Genomic DNA, 17382 nt, shown 5'->3' on the forward strand with positions numbered 1-17382 from the left:
TAAATTTGTCACTAAAATCAGTGATGTGGTGATAACGTTTTACAAATACCTTCAATACTGACACTGTAATTCCTCAAAATAGTCTAGCTAGCTTGACACCATTCTAATACATTGTTTAGAAATCTCAGTCTTCCTACCTTGATAGGCACGAGCAGGACTTGCTGTACTCCTGAATGATTTTATGATGTAAGTGTAACGCTCAAGGGTGGTTCACCATTGTTGCTAGAATTGCTATCATCATGTCGATTGCTATACATATGTAGAAACAAAATTTACCAAAAGGATGATATGATAGATATGGTAAGGATGGTAGAATGGTAAGGATGATAAGGTAAATATGGTAGCTGGGATAAAAATAACAAAAATGTAATTATTGCGTTGGTTTGAAGGAATCATAAAGCATTAAATGTTTGCTGAACTACTTGGAATATGCATTACAATTTGTTTTGTTCAACATGAATAAAAAACAAAGGTTTAACTACCAAATTATTTCAGACTTCAACCAATCCAAATAATTTCTGTATTGATGCTGACCTTGTGCTAATAGTCAGCAATGAGTTACTTTTCGTACTTAATGAATTACTCATGACAGTAAAATGAAAGAGGGAGGCCTGCAGTTTCTAAATGTTAAAAAAATCGTTCAGATTTTGTGTTAGGAATGAAATGAAAAATACCCGTAATTATTATTACATTACTTTCAAGTAAGTTTTATATTAGATAAAAAAGTATTTTGATAATTAAAATTTAGCCAAAATTAAATTTATGGTAATACATTGGAATATCAGACATATGAGCATCTTTGAACATACAACAATCAATTAAAAAGTAGCTGTGTATTGCATGTTAAAGATCTTTTGTTGGAGTTCACTAATATTAGTTACTAAATTCATAAAAGCAGCTGTTATCATCAAATATGTTACATTATGAAGATACAATATTAAATAAGGCTCTATGATTATTATGTTTCATAACTCAAAACCTCTAACTAGCTTACTTTTTAGCAATGCATTGTCATGATGTCAACCTGGGGAGAGATGTCCTTGAATGATGATAGGTGGGTGATGGCAGTAATTCTTAATAATAACGGTTTAAATAACAGTTTCAGATAGTACACAGATTGGCGAATAGGCTCTAGGAGAGTAATCAGCAAAGGCAATATATAAGGCAAAAAGCAGGAAATACTTACACAGCCCTGTATTAAAAAGGCCACTACTTTAAAAACAGGTTACAACGGGATTCTCTTGGAAAAATGTAAAAGCTGGTACTAAGATATTGATGTGTAGTAGTACTTATTAACGTCTAAAGTACTTATTAATGTCTAACCTGGATATTGTGGAGAACTCAACAGTACATCATCCCATAGATGACAGTAAAGATAAGGCACTGCTGAAGAGTCCAGTCATATTCCAGAGACGTTCCCTGGGCTGAGATGATTACCAAAACAGCACAGTTTTGACTGTCAGAAAATCGACTCAATGCACAAGTAGCTAGTAATATGTATGCAAGATTGATTTGTTGACAACAGGAGTCCTGAGGATTAATGCACACAACGTCACAACGTGAAGCGATCTCAATTCAAATATACTGTAAGGAAATGAATTTTCAGATTTCAGCATAAAAGAGATTTTCTTCATAAGGAAACTGCTCCAATGTATAAATTAATATATAAATATTAACGAGTTATATAATACATGGAAATACGGCTAACCTTGAGGCACGCTATTCTTGCATTTCAGCATCTACATGAATCAGGTGCAGCGATCTGAGATAGTGATAACTTTAGTCTGTTTTAGCAAAATCCATGTAACCTGTGAAACACCGTAGCGATTATACTATATAATGATTCCCAAATAACTTTTTGTCAAGCCGATAAATATTTTCCTTCAGATTCTTGAACTTCATTCATGTTTTAGCTGGCATCAACCCAAAAAAGTCTTTGCAAGTCAGTCACCCGATTTGCTACACAGTAAAATAAGCTTTTGCGTATACAACAGCACAATCTTACATTCAAAACATCATGAAAAATATGGCATGATACACACTATGAGAAAACACATTGAGCAAAGTGCCATAGATTAAAACATAATAGCAGCTCTATGATGAACCTTGCAGTCTGTCCAAAGGTGAAATAAAAGTTTGTGACTATTTACCTTTCATTGCGTTTGCTATGTTTGTTGTTTGTACTAACATGTCAACTTCTAATGGAACTGGTTAGTCACCAATGTTGTGACAGGTGTGCACTCAGTGATGAGTCAAGACTCCCATCTCACAGCTATTGTTAGATGCCAACCGTAGCAGGTTGTAGTAATAGTAGACATCTAGCCAGCAAATCAACAGAGTGCAAGGAGCAACTACCAATGACCCCCAACAATGTACTGCAATGGACAGATGCTAACACCTACAGTTGTAGGAATATACAAGCACATTAATAGAGCATTTCATGAGTACTTCTAGCCAAGCCTTGCATGTGGTGCAGCTGGAATGTGTCACGGCACCAAAAATTTAATTCGACACAAGACTTGCTATAGGCAGCAAAGGGTAAATATTTTTGTTCTTTCCTCCTTCAATTTGGACTACATCTTGTCAGCCGCAAGCCAGACCAGCACTCGAGTAGCAAACATTGGTGAACGTATGTGATACATGGTTTCCATAAATAGGCAATTTTTTTAATGTAATACAAAAATAATGAGCAATGTTTTAGGCAGTATAAATTTAATAGTAGTTTAATGATGAGAATTAGTGGAAGATAGTAGAATTAATGATATTATACATGTACACAAATGCCCACAACAAATATAAATACCTTAGAAATTCACTTATAGACAATTGCTGCAACCGATATTAACTTCCTTGGGATCGAGCAGTTCATATGGCTTGGAGAGGCTGAGAAATTTAACTCTTTCACAGGAAATAGGTTTTCATGCTCATAGTTACTAATTTCATTATCACTGTGCAGTAGCAAATACTTGAGGCATGAAAACAGAACAGAGAGTTCATTTGATAGCCTAACACATCCAGTGTTAGGGTCACATCCAGTGACCATGTATTTCTGAGAAATAACAGCACACAAAATTTGAACTCACTTTCAGTAAAAATATTACAGCGCTAGAGTGCACACTGAAACATGTACATGACAGGTGTCTGTAGCCTAAGCGACAAGGAAATGAAGACACTAGTGTGCTATTGTAACTGTTGGGTTAAGAATAAACTTGTGACAGAGGAATCAAATGTCTTTAGTTTCTTCCATGTCCTTCTTTAGTCTATCCAACTTTGTCTGCTGCCTCTTCAATTCTTCAGTTAGCCGACTGATCTCTGCTTGCTGATGGTGTACTGCATCCTCCACGTGGTTGTGAAGGGCCTTGAGCTGCTGTGCTTGCTGTTAACACAGTAATCAACATTACATCTTACACATTTCAAAAAAACGATGTATGCATGGTAAGTTTAGGACTGCTGACAACATCGGAAGTGAAATCACATCTTTGAGATTCTTCAATTAGTTATGGCAACTTAAAATTAACATAACTAATAATAATAATACAATAACTAACAATACTAACAGTAATAACATACTAACTAACCCATTTGTTACATGCAGAATTAACTACATGATTAGCAGAGATGTAACGCGATAGGTTTACAAATTTTATATATACCTAAATAACTTTTTCATATCTTGATTTGTGAAACCCAAATTTACATTGATCTTGCTGGGGTGATACATTTAAATGCTACCAACTACTCATATTTACTGTTACCTATGTAACAATACTTTTTATAAACAGCGTAGGCAACAAGCCCTAACTGAAAGGCAATTTATATATCCTGAAGATATTCCATAAATTTTTTTGTAGATTTCAGAAAGTATCGATATTTTTCTATCATTTGCAATTGCTTTTGATGTTTGAGGTAATCTGACAGCCAGAATTTTTAAGATTAAAATCAACAAAATGCGGTTAAAATGCTCAGAAGAAAAGTACATGCAAAATGGCTTCAATAGTTGTTACCACTGTGATAGTTGATATCAGCTATTGTGTTCGTGTTACAGCATCATGCGTCTGTCATGTTCATGTTCTGTCAGCATCATGTTCTGTCGGTTTCTTTGCAACTATAGATGTCATAATTGTACTTGGTTGGTTTTGTTGATTTTAATGTTGAAACATCCTGGCAGTCAAACCACGTCGAGCATCAAAAATAATCACAAATGATAGAAAAATACCTTCTGATGAAATTTAATACAATTTTGGGCAAACTCATTTTTAAGAATGGCGAAAATAAGTGATTCCAAATGTGCACTCCTTGTGATATTAACCGAGTTAAATAAAACCAAACTGACTTTACTGCCCCACGTGAAGTGAAATCAATACACATTTCAGCATCATTTGATAGAAAGTTTTCGCATTGTCCAACGACAAAGAACATAGCAATGGCCACACACTGATGCAGTGTGTATCTAGTGGCTGTCAATCTGGTCGTATAACTACTAGTTTACTAAATGATTACTTTTCCATAAACACTGATTGCTATTAGTTCAGCTGCACTATATACCTTAAACAGATGCTGCCTCATTCAATAGTTTTATAAATCACAAAACTTGCAGATAGTATTGCTCGTCTGTGATTAATAGTTTAGACAAACTTTTAGTTTGTTAAAAATATCTTTCTTGACAGCAATGCAGAGGTACTATTAGTATTATTGGCGTAAGTGCTAGAATATATTGTATTTTTCAATATTTTAAGCCAGAACCACTTTTTAAAGAGAACCTGTCATGATTGTGGAAAATCGATTATCAAAAATGTTACAATTACTTTATTATGTGAAACTATTGGGTATAAACCAATTTAGTTTATATTTCTAATAACACTTGCAATGCCAAATGCATCTTATTTTTAAATTGGGAATTGTCTACCCGTTCTGTCCTATATGTACAATGTAATTGAATTTAGGTGAGGCCACCTACATATATCAACAAAATTAGTTAATGCAATTGGAGCTTAATATTTGTTGAGTAAACATCTAAAAACTCTGATCTTCCATCTTCGTTTATGATTCAACATGCTTTCAATTTGTATCGACTGAAAAAGCGTTTTCTCAAGCAGTTTCAGTACATGCGGGTGAGGTTAAACTACAACGGTAAGATTCTTCATGAAATAATTCTAAAACCTTGGCAAGCAGGTAACACAAAGTTCTCGAAGAACTTTTTTTTACATAAAATAAGTTTTTCAGGCTATGTAACAAGTTACCAGGCTTTAATAATGAATAATAATAACTCCAAGAATCACAAGTACAAACATTCAGTTTTAGTTAAAAAATTTCGCCACATTGTCACGAAACAGATAAAATGTAATATAATTGCATAGAGTAAAACGCCTGCGAATTTATTTCTAGTTAGTTTCTTGGCAATTATATCAGCTAATGAAGTGTTAAGGCATATTCCTAGTGAAGGTGAAATACATTTTTTAATCAGATAGTTCGTGTACTACTTGATCTTCATGATGGCAAACAAGAATCCTATAGTACATTATAGTACATGCATTGTATATCCTATAGTACATGTATTGTATATCCTATAATACATGTATTGTATATCCTATAGTACATGTATTGTATATCCTATAGTACATGTATTGTATATCCTATAGTACATGTATTGTATATCCTATAGTACATGTATTGTATATCCTATAGTACATGTATTCACACTACAACATAAATTTGAAACGGTTCGCTTGTTTGAAAGTTGAAATAGCAAAAATTGTTTGCTATTCGTTAAAACAAAGTGATGCCTCAAGAGTCCAAATTTAATCTGGCATCATACAGAAGCTTCAGCTGACTGTTCCGCTGCAAAGCAGTTTTAAATGACCTTACAATAATCGTTAAATGACCATAACCTATTGTAACTTGAGAAAAAGGTAATGACCATAACCTATTGTAACTTGAGAAAAAGGTAATGACCATAACCTATTGTAACTTGAGAAAAAGGTAATGACCATAACCTATTGTAACTTGAGAAAAAGGTAATGACCATAACCTATTGTAACTTGAGAAAAAGGTAATGACCATAACCTATTGTAACTTGAGAAAAAGGTAATGACCATAACCTATTGTAACTTGAGAAAAAGGTGATGACCATAACCTATTGTAACTTGAGAAAAGGTAAAACGGTAACCAAGTAAAACGTAATAATCAAGCGAAACTGCTCCTGAAGAGAACAGCAGTAAAACTATAAAATTTGAGCAAATGATTTTTTCAAACTGTGTAGCAATTTCCAACGTGCAACATCCAAAATTATTCAAAATATTACAATTTTGTATGAAAGAATAAAAAGCTACGAAATAAAAAAGTAAAAATAATCTCTATAAATAAATCCATTATTGTCAGTGTGTGTCTGTCTGTTAGTCTGATTGAACATGCGTTTCCACATTTTCTGGCCGATTTCATCCAAACTTCACACTCATGTGCTCTGTACCTTTCGCCAGGTTGGTAAAAATATTTGGTATCAAAACTCCATCTGGTTCCTGAGAATCAGCACCTTAAACACCCACCTGCAGACTATCTGATCGAATATGAAATTTAATTTAAACTCTATGCCAAGTAAATATGGTAATCTATGTTGTGTATTTTGTTACTCACTCTACAATCAACAAACTTATGTATTGCAAAGCCTCACTTTTAATTACCTGTCTCTAAGATAAGGTGACAATAAAAACCATATTGATTATTACTTCAACAAGTCAATTTTACATACCATTTATATTTTTACCTAGTTCTTTATAATGCATTTGTTTAATATTATGTTTTTGGGCTCTGGAACAAATTAAAATGTATTATTATAAAAATACTAGCTGAATGCCTGGCACTGCATGGGTACTAAAAAAGTTTTTGCACAAAAAATTTATTTTTAATCAGCATATACAACATTTACCATTCTAACTTTTAAATGGTGTTTGTTTATTTCTGTGTACTGTGTTTATTTCTCTGCACTGTGTGTATTTCTGTGTAATTCATACTGTACCAACTTCAGTGCCTACTACAGCTCTATACTGATTACATTAGTCTTAGTGGTGATGCGAGTTATAGCAGTTTTCTTCATATACGGGCACACATTTTTCTTCTGGTATGGCTTCACGCATAACACTAGCTTAAAGATGTAGTTGCGTCAAAAAAGTCAATTTAATGAAATTAGGACCCATAAAAGGCTAAAACATCAGCTACAATTTGATGCCATTTTTGTCTTTGTAGACCAACCCTGTCCAGAGATATATGCGTTTGAAAGATGCCCTTTTTTAAAAAGCTCACGTTCTAGCGGGTGCCTATTTCGTGACGTCACAAGCAAGATATCTGAAACGAAACCACGAGCGATAAATATGAGGTCGCTTCGTTAGCCAATCATGAGCGCGAAATCTTTATATAGGCCGTAATAAATGTTATCACTCGTAAAACGCGTTGTCTGTGATCTCGAAGAATCTCATCGTTAGAGAATTCTCAACGTTACTGATTCAACGCGTTTCAACAATTACTAAGTTATACATAGTTTTGTATAGCGACTGCGACTCAGAGTTATTAGAGCAACTTTTAGTAAAAGATTGGAGTAGACAGCCTATGGCTGTTGACAGGCGTCAGCAGCGTTTTGCTGCAGAGGAAGACAGAATGGAGGTAAATTAACTTACAGTCTTCTATACTTGAGTAAATATAATATTTTTATAGTCATAAATACATTTACTAATTAATAAAATGATAATTCTTTGCTATCTCCAATCATCGTTTCATAGCTTATCTGCCGTTTTACCTAGCTTTAATATTTTTTTCGAATTTTCTTTGGTAAATTAGAGTCATGATTACCAATTATTTTCACTCGTAGGAAGTGGGTAAAATCGATTGATCATTGCAAATCTTTAATTTCCAGAACCAAAGCTTCGAATCGTTGGCTTGGCTTGCTTGTGCCTTTATTAAATGTTTATTCGTTTTTAAAATTACACTCGCAATCTATTTAACTCCCAATTTGGAAGCTGTCAATAGATACGCTTTAGAACGACATATCTATGAATGACATATATTTATTGCATTTTTTTACTGATTACAGAATGTTTATGTCGTCCCACCAGCCGAAGAAGCTTTGTCAGTGTGGAAACTGCCATAAAGTGGAAAGAGAGACTTGAATGCGTGCTGCATAAGCCATGATGTTTTGTTTGAGTTTGTTGCAGTAGATGAATTTGTCTTATTGTATCAGCTAATACTATCTGAGTGGCCACGACTTGATGAATATTTTTAATAAAAGTTTTATGCCGAGATGAAAATATTTTTGCTTGTAAAAATTATATAATAAAATAATATTGTTGATGATAATGCAAAACATGATTTGCAGAATATTGTAGTGAATTGGATATGGTATATGGATGTCCGCAGAACTGGAGAAGGTGAGTTCAAATCCAGTTTGCAGCAGACTTCTCATCCTTAAAACTCTATCCCTGTCTATATTCTTTTCAAAGACGTGGCTTGCTTATTTCACTTCGGTAGTATTCGGTAAGAATACTACTAGTAAGAAACTAGTACGTAGACGGTGTAGGCAATGATATACAGCCCTGCCCCAAGGATAGGCGACAGGCATAATGTGGGCGGGGCGTATAAGAGGCTGTATATCGTTAGTATAATGGGTAGCTGCTGATACAAAGACCGCGTTCTAGATAGTGACTTGACAGAATTACCGTAGACCGGTAGAATTGGTAGTCGGTACCCAAATGTTTACACAACATTTGGAGAAAGTGAGTAGAACAAATTTTCAATTTTCGTTATTTGAGGCCTTTGAAACCCGCATAATAATGCATCTGTAGCAGGATTTAAAATTTTATTCTAGCCAACATGAGCAAATACAAACTAAGATATATGCCAATAGAGCCGCGTAAGACTAGACCTTTATCGCAAATAGCCGATGTGAATACGAGAGATAGAGACAGGTTGCCTAACGCGTGACATCATTTTGGGCAAGTCTGGGCACGTTTTTGTGGCCTGAGCGTTTTTACGGCGATCGGATTTTTTCAGTTTTAATCTTCAAATATCTTGGCAATGCGATCGCGTAACACAACAAACAACATATCAACTGATAGAGAAAAAAATGCTTTCTTTTAAGATCAACTTAAATTTGACGCAACTACATCTTTAAGTGTTAAGCGTGAAGCCATAAAAGATCAGCAGATATAACGAGTATGTGCTCAATTTATTCCGTAGTATAGCCAGTTGGAAAGTGTGGTGTATTGGATGCCTGAGTGTAGAACTGGAAATTCCAAGTTCATATCTGGTGTGCAGCAGAGTTTTCATCCCTTAAACTTTCTCTCTACATCTGTACAGACATGAAGATTTATTTATTCACTCCAGCATATGACAGCGTCGACAGGGCAAATATCAGAATAGAATTACTTTGTATGTCAGGATTTCACTGCAGGCCTAAATACTAATTAAGCTCAAAAAATCCAACAGAGGTCCAACAATCGGGTTAAACCGCTACATTTTTCTTTCTGCACATCCCAACTGAGTAAAGAGGCCTACACTTCTATTATGATGCACATCATATTCTCTGGCTAAATGTGAGTACTTTGAGGAGATTCATACACTGATAATAGAATTGCTGTAGCGATTAAATGCGTAGAATTCAACAAAAAATAATTTATTTGAAGCTCAATTCTTTACAAATTTATGTTCATAAATCGTTTAAATTTTGGATCATTTTCATTACACCTCTAGCAATAATCAGAGGTGACTAAAATTTCATCTGGAAATATGAAGACACAATAGTGTTTAGACGAACTCTCATCTGACTGAACGCTCTCATCTGACTGAACGCTCTCATCTGACTGAACGCTCTCATCTGACTGAACGCTCTCATCTGACTGAACGCTCTCATCTGACTGAACGCTCTCATCTGACTGAACGCTCTCACCTGACTGAACGCTCTCATCTGACTGAACGCTCTCATCTGACTGAACGCTCTCATCTGACTGAACGCTCTCACCTGACTGAACGCTCTCACCTGACTGAACGCTCTCATCTGACTGAACGCTCTCATCTGACTGAACGCTCTCATCTGACTGAACGCTCTCATCTGACTGAACGCTCTCATCTGACTGAACGCTCTCATCTGACTGAACGCTCTCACCTGACTGAACGCTCTCACCTGACTGAACGCTCTCACCTGACTGAACGCTCTCATCTGACTGAACACTCTCATCTGACCAACTTTCATGTCCATAACTCCTATCACTGAACATATAGTCTACATTCTAATGATGTCTCTGAAAACATGTTATAGCCAAGTTTGAGACACACAAGGCTTCAGCATGTACCTGTAGAATCTACTGAATGTGGTATAAGATACAGTATATGTCAGCACAGCGTCCAAATATGTGTTCTTATTCTGACTTACTAGCTTTCTGAAATACTCTTCTTCCCTGGCAGCCTCTAGCTCTCCAAACGCACCTCCAGCCTTTCGAATGGAACCACCACCACCGCCTCCCTACAACACATACAAAAAATTACCAAACATCTGGCATGCAAATATAATAAACAGTTTCCTTGCCAGCAAGACATGTCAACAACCAAAGATAACCGGCCAACAAATATGTCATGAGTTCATCATTTCTAAAACCAATTAGCTCCACGATTGAACAACAAATACATAGAATAATGTTTCAATAACAAATGTGGGCATTAAGGACTGAGAATGAATGACTGCAGTATATAATATATATCATTCAGTCGTGAAAACAATAATAATATCACATGGCAAATAGAATCTAGCTTGCGGCAGAAGACCAGTCCAAGTGTATTTCACTACCTTACCTACTTACATGAGACTTATTTACTTACATGAGACTTATATACTTACATGAGACTTACCTACTTACATGAAACTTACCTACTTACACGAGACTTACCTATGACTTACTTACCTACTTACATGAGACTTATTTACTTACATGAGACTTACCTACTTACATGAGACTTACCCACGACTTACTTACCTACTTACATGAGACTTACTTACTTACATGAGACTTACCTACTTACATGAGACTTACCTACTTACATGAGACTTACCTATGTATATGAGACTTACCTACTTACATGAGACTTACCTATGTACATGAGACTTACCTACTTACATGAGACTTACCTATGTATATGAGACTTACCTACGTACATGAGACTTACCTACGTACATGAGACTTACCTACGTACATGAGACTTACCTACGTACATGAGACTTACCTACGTACATGAGACTTACCTACTTACATGAGACTTATTTACCTACATGAGACTTACCTATGACTTACTTACCTACTTACGTGAAACTGATGGTTTTCAACTCCCCACTCCAATCAATCAATGCAGACTAATATAGAAACATAATATACACACCTATCCATGAAAATTCACAATGGCCCCCTTAATATAAAATCTGCTTCATAATACCTAAATTTGATTACAGGTAAGTGTGGATGGTTTGCTGGAGTTCCTGTGACTAGCTTAATTTCCTGTAACCAGACATGGCTGCTGAATCTAGGTTTCTAGTTCCTTCTGGTGTACATCATTCCACATCACATGCGCAGAATTTTAGCATTTAGCATAGTTTATTATTTTTTACCAAATCAAACAGCACCGAATCGCAATTTTGGCTGACCCAGAAATATGAAATTTTCAATTGTGCATGATGTGCACATTTTTGGTATGCACACTCATATGAAGCGCTGCACACGAAAGCATAAAAATTTAACAGAGCCTCACGTAAAATTCTCCTGTTCAAAGCATATTAACACATTTGTTCAAAGTGGCAAGCTTAAGAATTAAAATATACGAGACTTGAACGCTTTATTCCTCCAAAAAACATTCGATGAATACAGGAGTGCGATTTTTTTACCGTAGTCGAAGGAGCGCTTGGTATTTGATGGTTATTTGAAACAATAGTCGAAAACCTCAAAATAATATACTTTATTTAGCAAAACAGCAAAAAGTAATAACTCACAAAACAATTGTTTAGTAAAATGCATTAGCAATAACAAAAATTGCTATTTGTACTGATAACTATTGAAAGATTGGAAATTATTCGTTAAAGGTTGACTTGCAACAAAATTCACATTACAGTTATTTGGTATCAAACGATTCACCATGTCTTACTCTGCTGTATTGTAGGTGCAAAATATGTGGGAATGTGATTATAAGCTTTTTTAAAGCTCAAAAACGAACAGTTAATCGCCGCCATCATGAAACCGCCGTAGATTGGAATCAGTTTATTTCTCTGACGTAGTCAATCCATTGGGTTATTGTTTCGACACGTGATTTTATCACGTGAATTGAATGGCCAATAAAAGGCTCAATATAAACCTTCTCTTAGCACTAGCTTATGACAAACACTTCGGGGTCTACCGAAAAGCCCATATCAAATATAGATGCTCGATACGTTACAGTTTTGTTTCAGCTTGATCTAATCATCTAGTCGTGATCTGATCATGTGACCCATATTTCCTGCCAAATAGCGCAAGCAATTTTTGCAGAGCTTTTCGACTATCAAAGGTGACCAAAAAGCTCATCATGTTTATCAGAGGATGATATGCATTCCTTCCAGTTGAGGTTAAAAACTTAAATAAATTTTTATGGTAGGTTTTGAGATATCATTGCTCAAAGTGACAGCATTACAATGATGATGAAATAGACGCATAAGGACAATAGACGTGGTTTTATTAAATGTGTGTATATTTGTGAAAATATTTCGACGAATAAGGTTGCATGAAAGTGTAAACAGAAACCATTCAGTAAACCGTAAGCAGATTCCAATCAACGGCGTTTTCATGATGACTGCGATTAACTGTTCGTTTTTGAGCTTTTAAGAGCTTGTAATCACATTTCCGCATATTTTGCACCTACAACACAGCAGAGTAAGACACGGTGAATCTTTTTTCACACGTGGTTCAACAAAAAGACAAACATTGATATTTGTATATATAAATAGAGAACCTCGTATTCAGTCAAATTTGGTACCAGAAAGCTAGTTGTGAGCTAACTGACGAGTGTTTTTTGTTTCAGTAGAGTTCAAGTTTGAGTATATTGACCCTCTTGTTACCAGACCTTTGGCTACATCGCTGCTGGAGATTCGGTTTTTGTAGCGTTTAAAGGTATTGTTTTGTTTTATTCATTACTATTTCAAACTAGAAGTTTATGTTGTAGGTTTCTAAAATATTTCTGCAATGTTCTAAAATGCTAATTTGCCATCTTGGAAGCCCAATACAGAGTACCAGTAAATAGCAGTGAATAGTCAAATAACAGTTTTGAAGTTTGTACGCATTTTAAATGTATCATGCTTGACATGAAAAATTTTCTATCATATTAATGTGATTTCATTTTGTACACCGTTGCTGAATTTGGCCGATGGCAGAAGTCATTCGCAGTCTCGAAGAACTGTAAAGTAATTATGATAACAATCGGCTTCAACAATGTCAACGAGGGTGCACAACACCAGTTACAAGCCTTAGCAAAGTTCTGCATAAAGTCATAAAGTCTAGAGTATGAAGTCATAAAGTCTAGAGTATACAGTCATAAAGTCTAGAGTATAAAGTCATAAAGTCTAGGGTATAAAGTCATAAAGTCTAGAGTATAAAGTCATAAAGTCTAGGGTATAAAGTCTAGAGTTTAAAGTCATAAAGTCTAGAGTATTAAGTCATAAAGTCTAGAGTATAAAGTCTAGGGTATAAAGTCTAGAGTATAAAGTCATAAAGTCTGGAGTATAAAGTCTAGAGTATAAAATCATAAAGTCTAGTGTATGAAGTCTACAGTATGAAGTCATAAAGTCTAGAGTATAAAGTCTGGAGTATAAAGTCATAAAGTATAAAGCCTAGAGTATAAAGTCATAAAATCTAGAGTATAAAGTCATAAAGTCTAGAGTATAAAGTCATAAAGTCTAGAGTATAAAGTCTAGATTATAAAGTCATAAAGTCTGGAGTATAAAGTCTGGAGTATAAAGTCTAGAGTATAAAGTCATAAAGTCTGGAGTATAAAGTCTGGAGTATAAAGTCATAAAGTCTAGAGTATAAAGTCATAGAGTCTAGGGTATAAAATCTAGCGCTACGATATTCATGATTAGATCACTCATTTTTTATATTCTAGCATCCAACAATTTTGCTAACTACTGCTTTATCACACTGATGAAAGGACTAAAAACAAAGATTTTACCTTGCCTTCACCAGATCCAAATTGGCCAGTTGACATCGCACGCATGGCGTGAGTGGTCATACTAAAATAAACCCCACACACGTTAGAGCAGATATTATATATTATGACAATATATATGACAATTATGACAATAGTACAGACAAGTTGAGATTTAAAGAAATGAAGGTGTCGGTTTTTATAAATATCTGCTTCTATTACAGCTATCAGCTAATACATTTTCAAATTAAAAACCTGGAACTTGTTTTAGGTTTTACACGGCAAAACGTAGAAAATAAACAATAAGAAAAATATTAGACTAGATTGTTCTTGTGCAAGAGGAATAACGGATATGAAATAGATAAAAAGTAGAATAATCAACATTCTTGTACTTTTTTGCTAGTCAATGTCTTTTGTCAGACAACGTCCAGATAGGAATTTGGATTTGTAAAGTTAACTGACATTACTTGATACAAATAGAAAGTCAATGTAAGGAAAGCATGATTCTCACTTTAAAAATAGCCAAGGTTTCAACGATCTTGTGATGTTAATGGCACGGTGGTCAAGGTTTCTTTAATTTGTCCTGGGAATGCTTGAACTGTATTTAATTTTAGTCAGCAAATATATTTTGTATTTGTTCGACAGAAACTGTGATTTCTAGCCAGATTTGTCTACCTCCCCATGAAAGTTGACAGCGGTACGAATACACAATTTTTCCTTCCTCTCATAACAACCTCAAGTTTGTTTTTCTAGCTTAAACTGAGATATTCAAGTTGTTGTAAATTCTTTGAAAGCTATCAATATGCCAAAGTACACCTTTAAAGATCAATGCATTAAAATTCAAATGTCATCATAATGCAACAGAAGGTCGGAAAGATGCAACAGACTATTAAAAAACACATACGAGTTATAGGACAACTTGCTTGAAGCACTTTTTAAAGCAAAGGAACACGTTTATAAACAGCGATTTAATGCCTTTTTGATTTCTAATATTTAAAAAGAAAATTAATTAGATAGCGGCGAGATCTATTAAGAAAACAGCCTAAATAAAAAGCACTAATCATCAAAGACAATAACAAAAAATTCTGCTGGCTCCTTTCCACAACTATAGTAGATAGTTCAAATACCCTTGTCAGCTATATTGACAGCACTGAACTAACAAAAAATGGTTTCAATTAGCACCATTATAAAAACAAGCTTGTTTTAAATTGGTTTTCGAAAGAAGATTTGATGATTGATGGAGATAATAGATATTTACTTGGCATTGTTGCTACCACAGGTTAAACATTTCGCTCTATTTTTACCAGGTCTTTACGACTCAACAAAATGTAGGCCTACTGTTGAAAAAAGTTGGAGGTAAATTACTGCAGCCAAAGCTTAAAATTGAGGTTTCAGCAAATTAAAATAGTTATAAACCCTATGTTAAGGTACGGCCACACGTAACGATTTTTTCGTTGGTTCCGACCGAAATTACGAAATGAACGAAAAACACAGAATTATTCAGCCGAAATTCACAGAATTGTCAGAGCTGTACATGCACACCGAAATCGTCGACGAAATGCTTTTAATTGGCTTAGCAAATTATTAGCAAGCACGATTCGAGCAACTTTCGAACCAACCATCATTAAAACATTATGTGACAGATTCGAGCTTGAAAAAATAGTAGACAACTCATCTTTAAAATACCTGGCCTGACAACTGCCTAAAGTTTGTTGGTTCAATGAAATAAGATGCAGACTTCAATATTGTTGTTAAAAACAGACAATTAACAGAAACTGAAGAAACTATAAGTGCATAATTAGCTATAAATAAACAACCACATTTTCAAATAAATTTTTGTTATTGAGAACAGGGTAGACACGAAAAAGACAAATAATTTAAATATTGATTTTTTTCGTAAAAAATCAGTTTTCTTGACTTTTTTATAATTTTGCAAAAATCAGTGTTCTTTGACAAGCAATCCATTTTTGATGAGTGTACAAAATTTGCAAACACTCTTCTGTCAAAAACTAACAAGTGTGACGAAGATAATTGACTGCAAGTGCAATACTTTGGCATGAATCTATAGAAGTATATGAGACTTGAAGGTAGGACATAGGAGTTTATTTAGTAAACTTCACAATAAGATTAATTGTGAGGTGGCAAATGTAACTAGTGGAGTGTTTTCTCAATATGGTGTTTAATAAATTACATTATCACATGAAACTATTTACTGCAAGCAGCTCAAGTGCAAATGCCGAAAGCATCTCTATCTGAGTCTTGTTCATTCAAAAACATGAAACAGGCTAGGTACTGAACAAACAGGTATACTGGTATTTATATTGCGCATGGTCAACTGCATCAATCACACAAGAAAAATGTGCTTAAATATGTCATATTGTCTTTTGTGAATTTGGCTCTCATTCGTACATGTGGTGAGAGAAGAGAGTCATGACATACAGCTTGCGCTACAAGCGGGCATTGTTACATAATTGTGGTTTGCCTTTGTTATGTGTTCATTACTGGCAGTAAGCCTTACTCTTATGTCATTGGCTGTGCCCCTTTTGTCTATCTTGTGTTGTTTGAGATTATGGTATGAGTAGGCACTCACTTCTTCACTCGCAATGGTACAATAAAGTCATATAGTGTACAGCACATTTCAGCACAGTACATTGTGTGACACTACTAGTAACTCTACTGCGCTAACTTACATGTATCTCCCGCTGTATAATTTTATATCACTGGTGAATGCAAGAAATATAGAATTTGTCAAATTAAAGCTAGTACGTCATCGTACTGAAAAGCGGGTTCATCACCAGCCAGATGTGCAATGTAATACACAGACAATTTCTACGAGCAGAAAATCATAAGCATTGAAAAAGATTGATAAAAATAAAAACATTCCATTTTTTCGCAAAAAAATAATAATTTTCCTATCTTGATTGAGAAACTCATCATATCTAATCAAACAGTAACTTATAGTATTTGCTCAAAGACCACCATCATCGACATTCATAAGGGTCGCCTTCAGCTAACAATTCACACACACTTATGACGTATTATCAACTATTACAATCATGCCTTAATTTGATGTAACTCAGAATAGATACCTTATTGATCGAAAACATCGAGATATTTTCAGCATGGCCATCTTGACTCGCAGAACAGAACTGCCTCAAAGCTCAATGGTGTGAGCTACCCGGTATGTAT

The 17382-nt window shown here is 34.7% G+C and overlaps 1 protein-coding gene across 1 annotated transcript; it reads right to left on the bottom strand.

Moving 5' to 3' along the window:
• Window positions 1-2992: 2992 nt before the first annotated feature.
• Window positions 2993-17367, bottom strand: LOC137394767 (ATPase inhibitor A, mitochondrial-like). The gene is made up of 4 exons (XM_068081529.1): window positions 17283-17367; window positions 14218-14278; window positions 10415-10504; window positions 2993-3376 (listed from the first exon to the last, which is right to left on the bottom strand). Exons 1-4 carry the CDS (start codon window positions 17321-17323, stop codon window positions 3224-3226), a joined length of 345 nt encoding a protein of 114 aa, XP_067937630.1. The 5' UTR covers window positions 17324-17367; the 3' UTR covers window positions 2993-3223.
• Window positions 17368-17382: the final 15 nt, after the last annotated feature.

This window comes from Watersipora subatra, chromosome 4 (assembly GCF_963576615.1).
Source record: "Watersipora subatra chromosome 4, tzWatSuba1.1, whole genome shotgun sequence".
In the NCBI taxonomy this organism is placed as follows: Eukaryota; Metazoa; Bryozoa; class Gymnolaemata; order Cheilostomatida; family Watersiporidae; genus Watersipora; species Watersipora subatra.

Coding starts and splice junctions, on each gene's coding strand:
- LOC137394767 (XM_068081529.1), bottom strand. CDS start 17,323: ATGGCCATGCTGAAAATATCTCGATGTTTTCGATCAATAAG. Junction 10,505..14,217: donor TTGGATCTGGTGAAGGCAAG/GTAAAATCTTTG, acceptor TATGTGTTGTAG/GGAGGCGGTGGTGGTGGTTC. Junction 3,377..10,414: donor AAGAGTATTTCAGAAAGCTA/GTAAGTCAGAAT, acceptor CTGTGTTAACAG/CAAGCACAGCAGCTCAAGGC.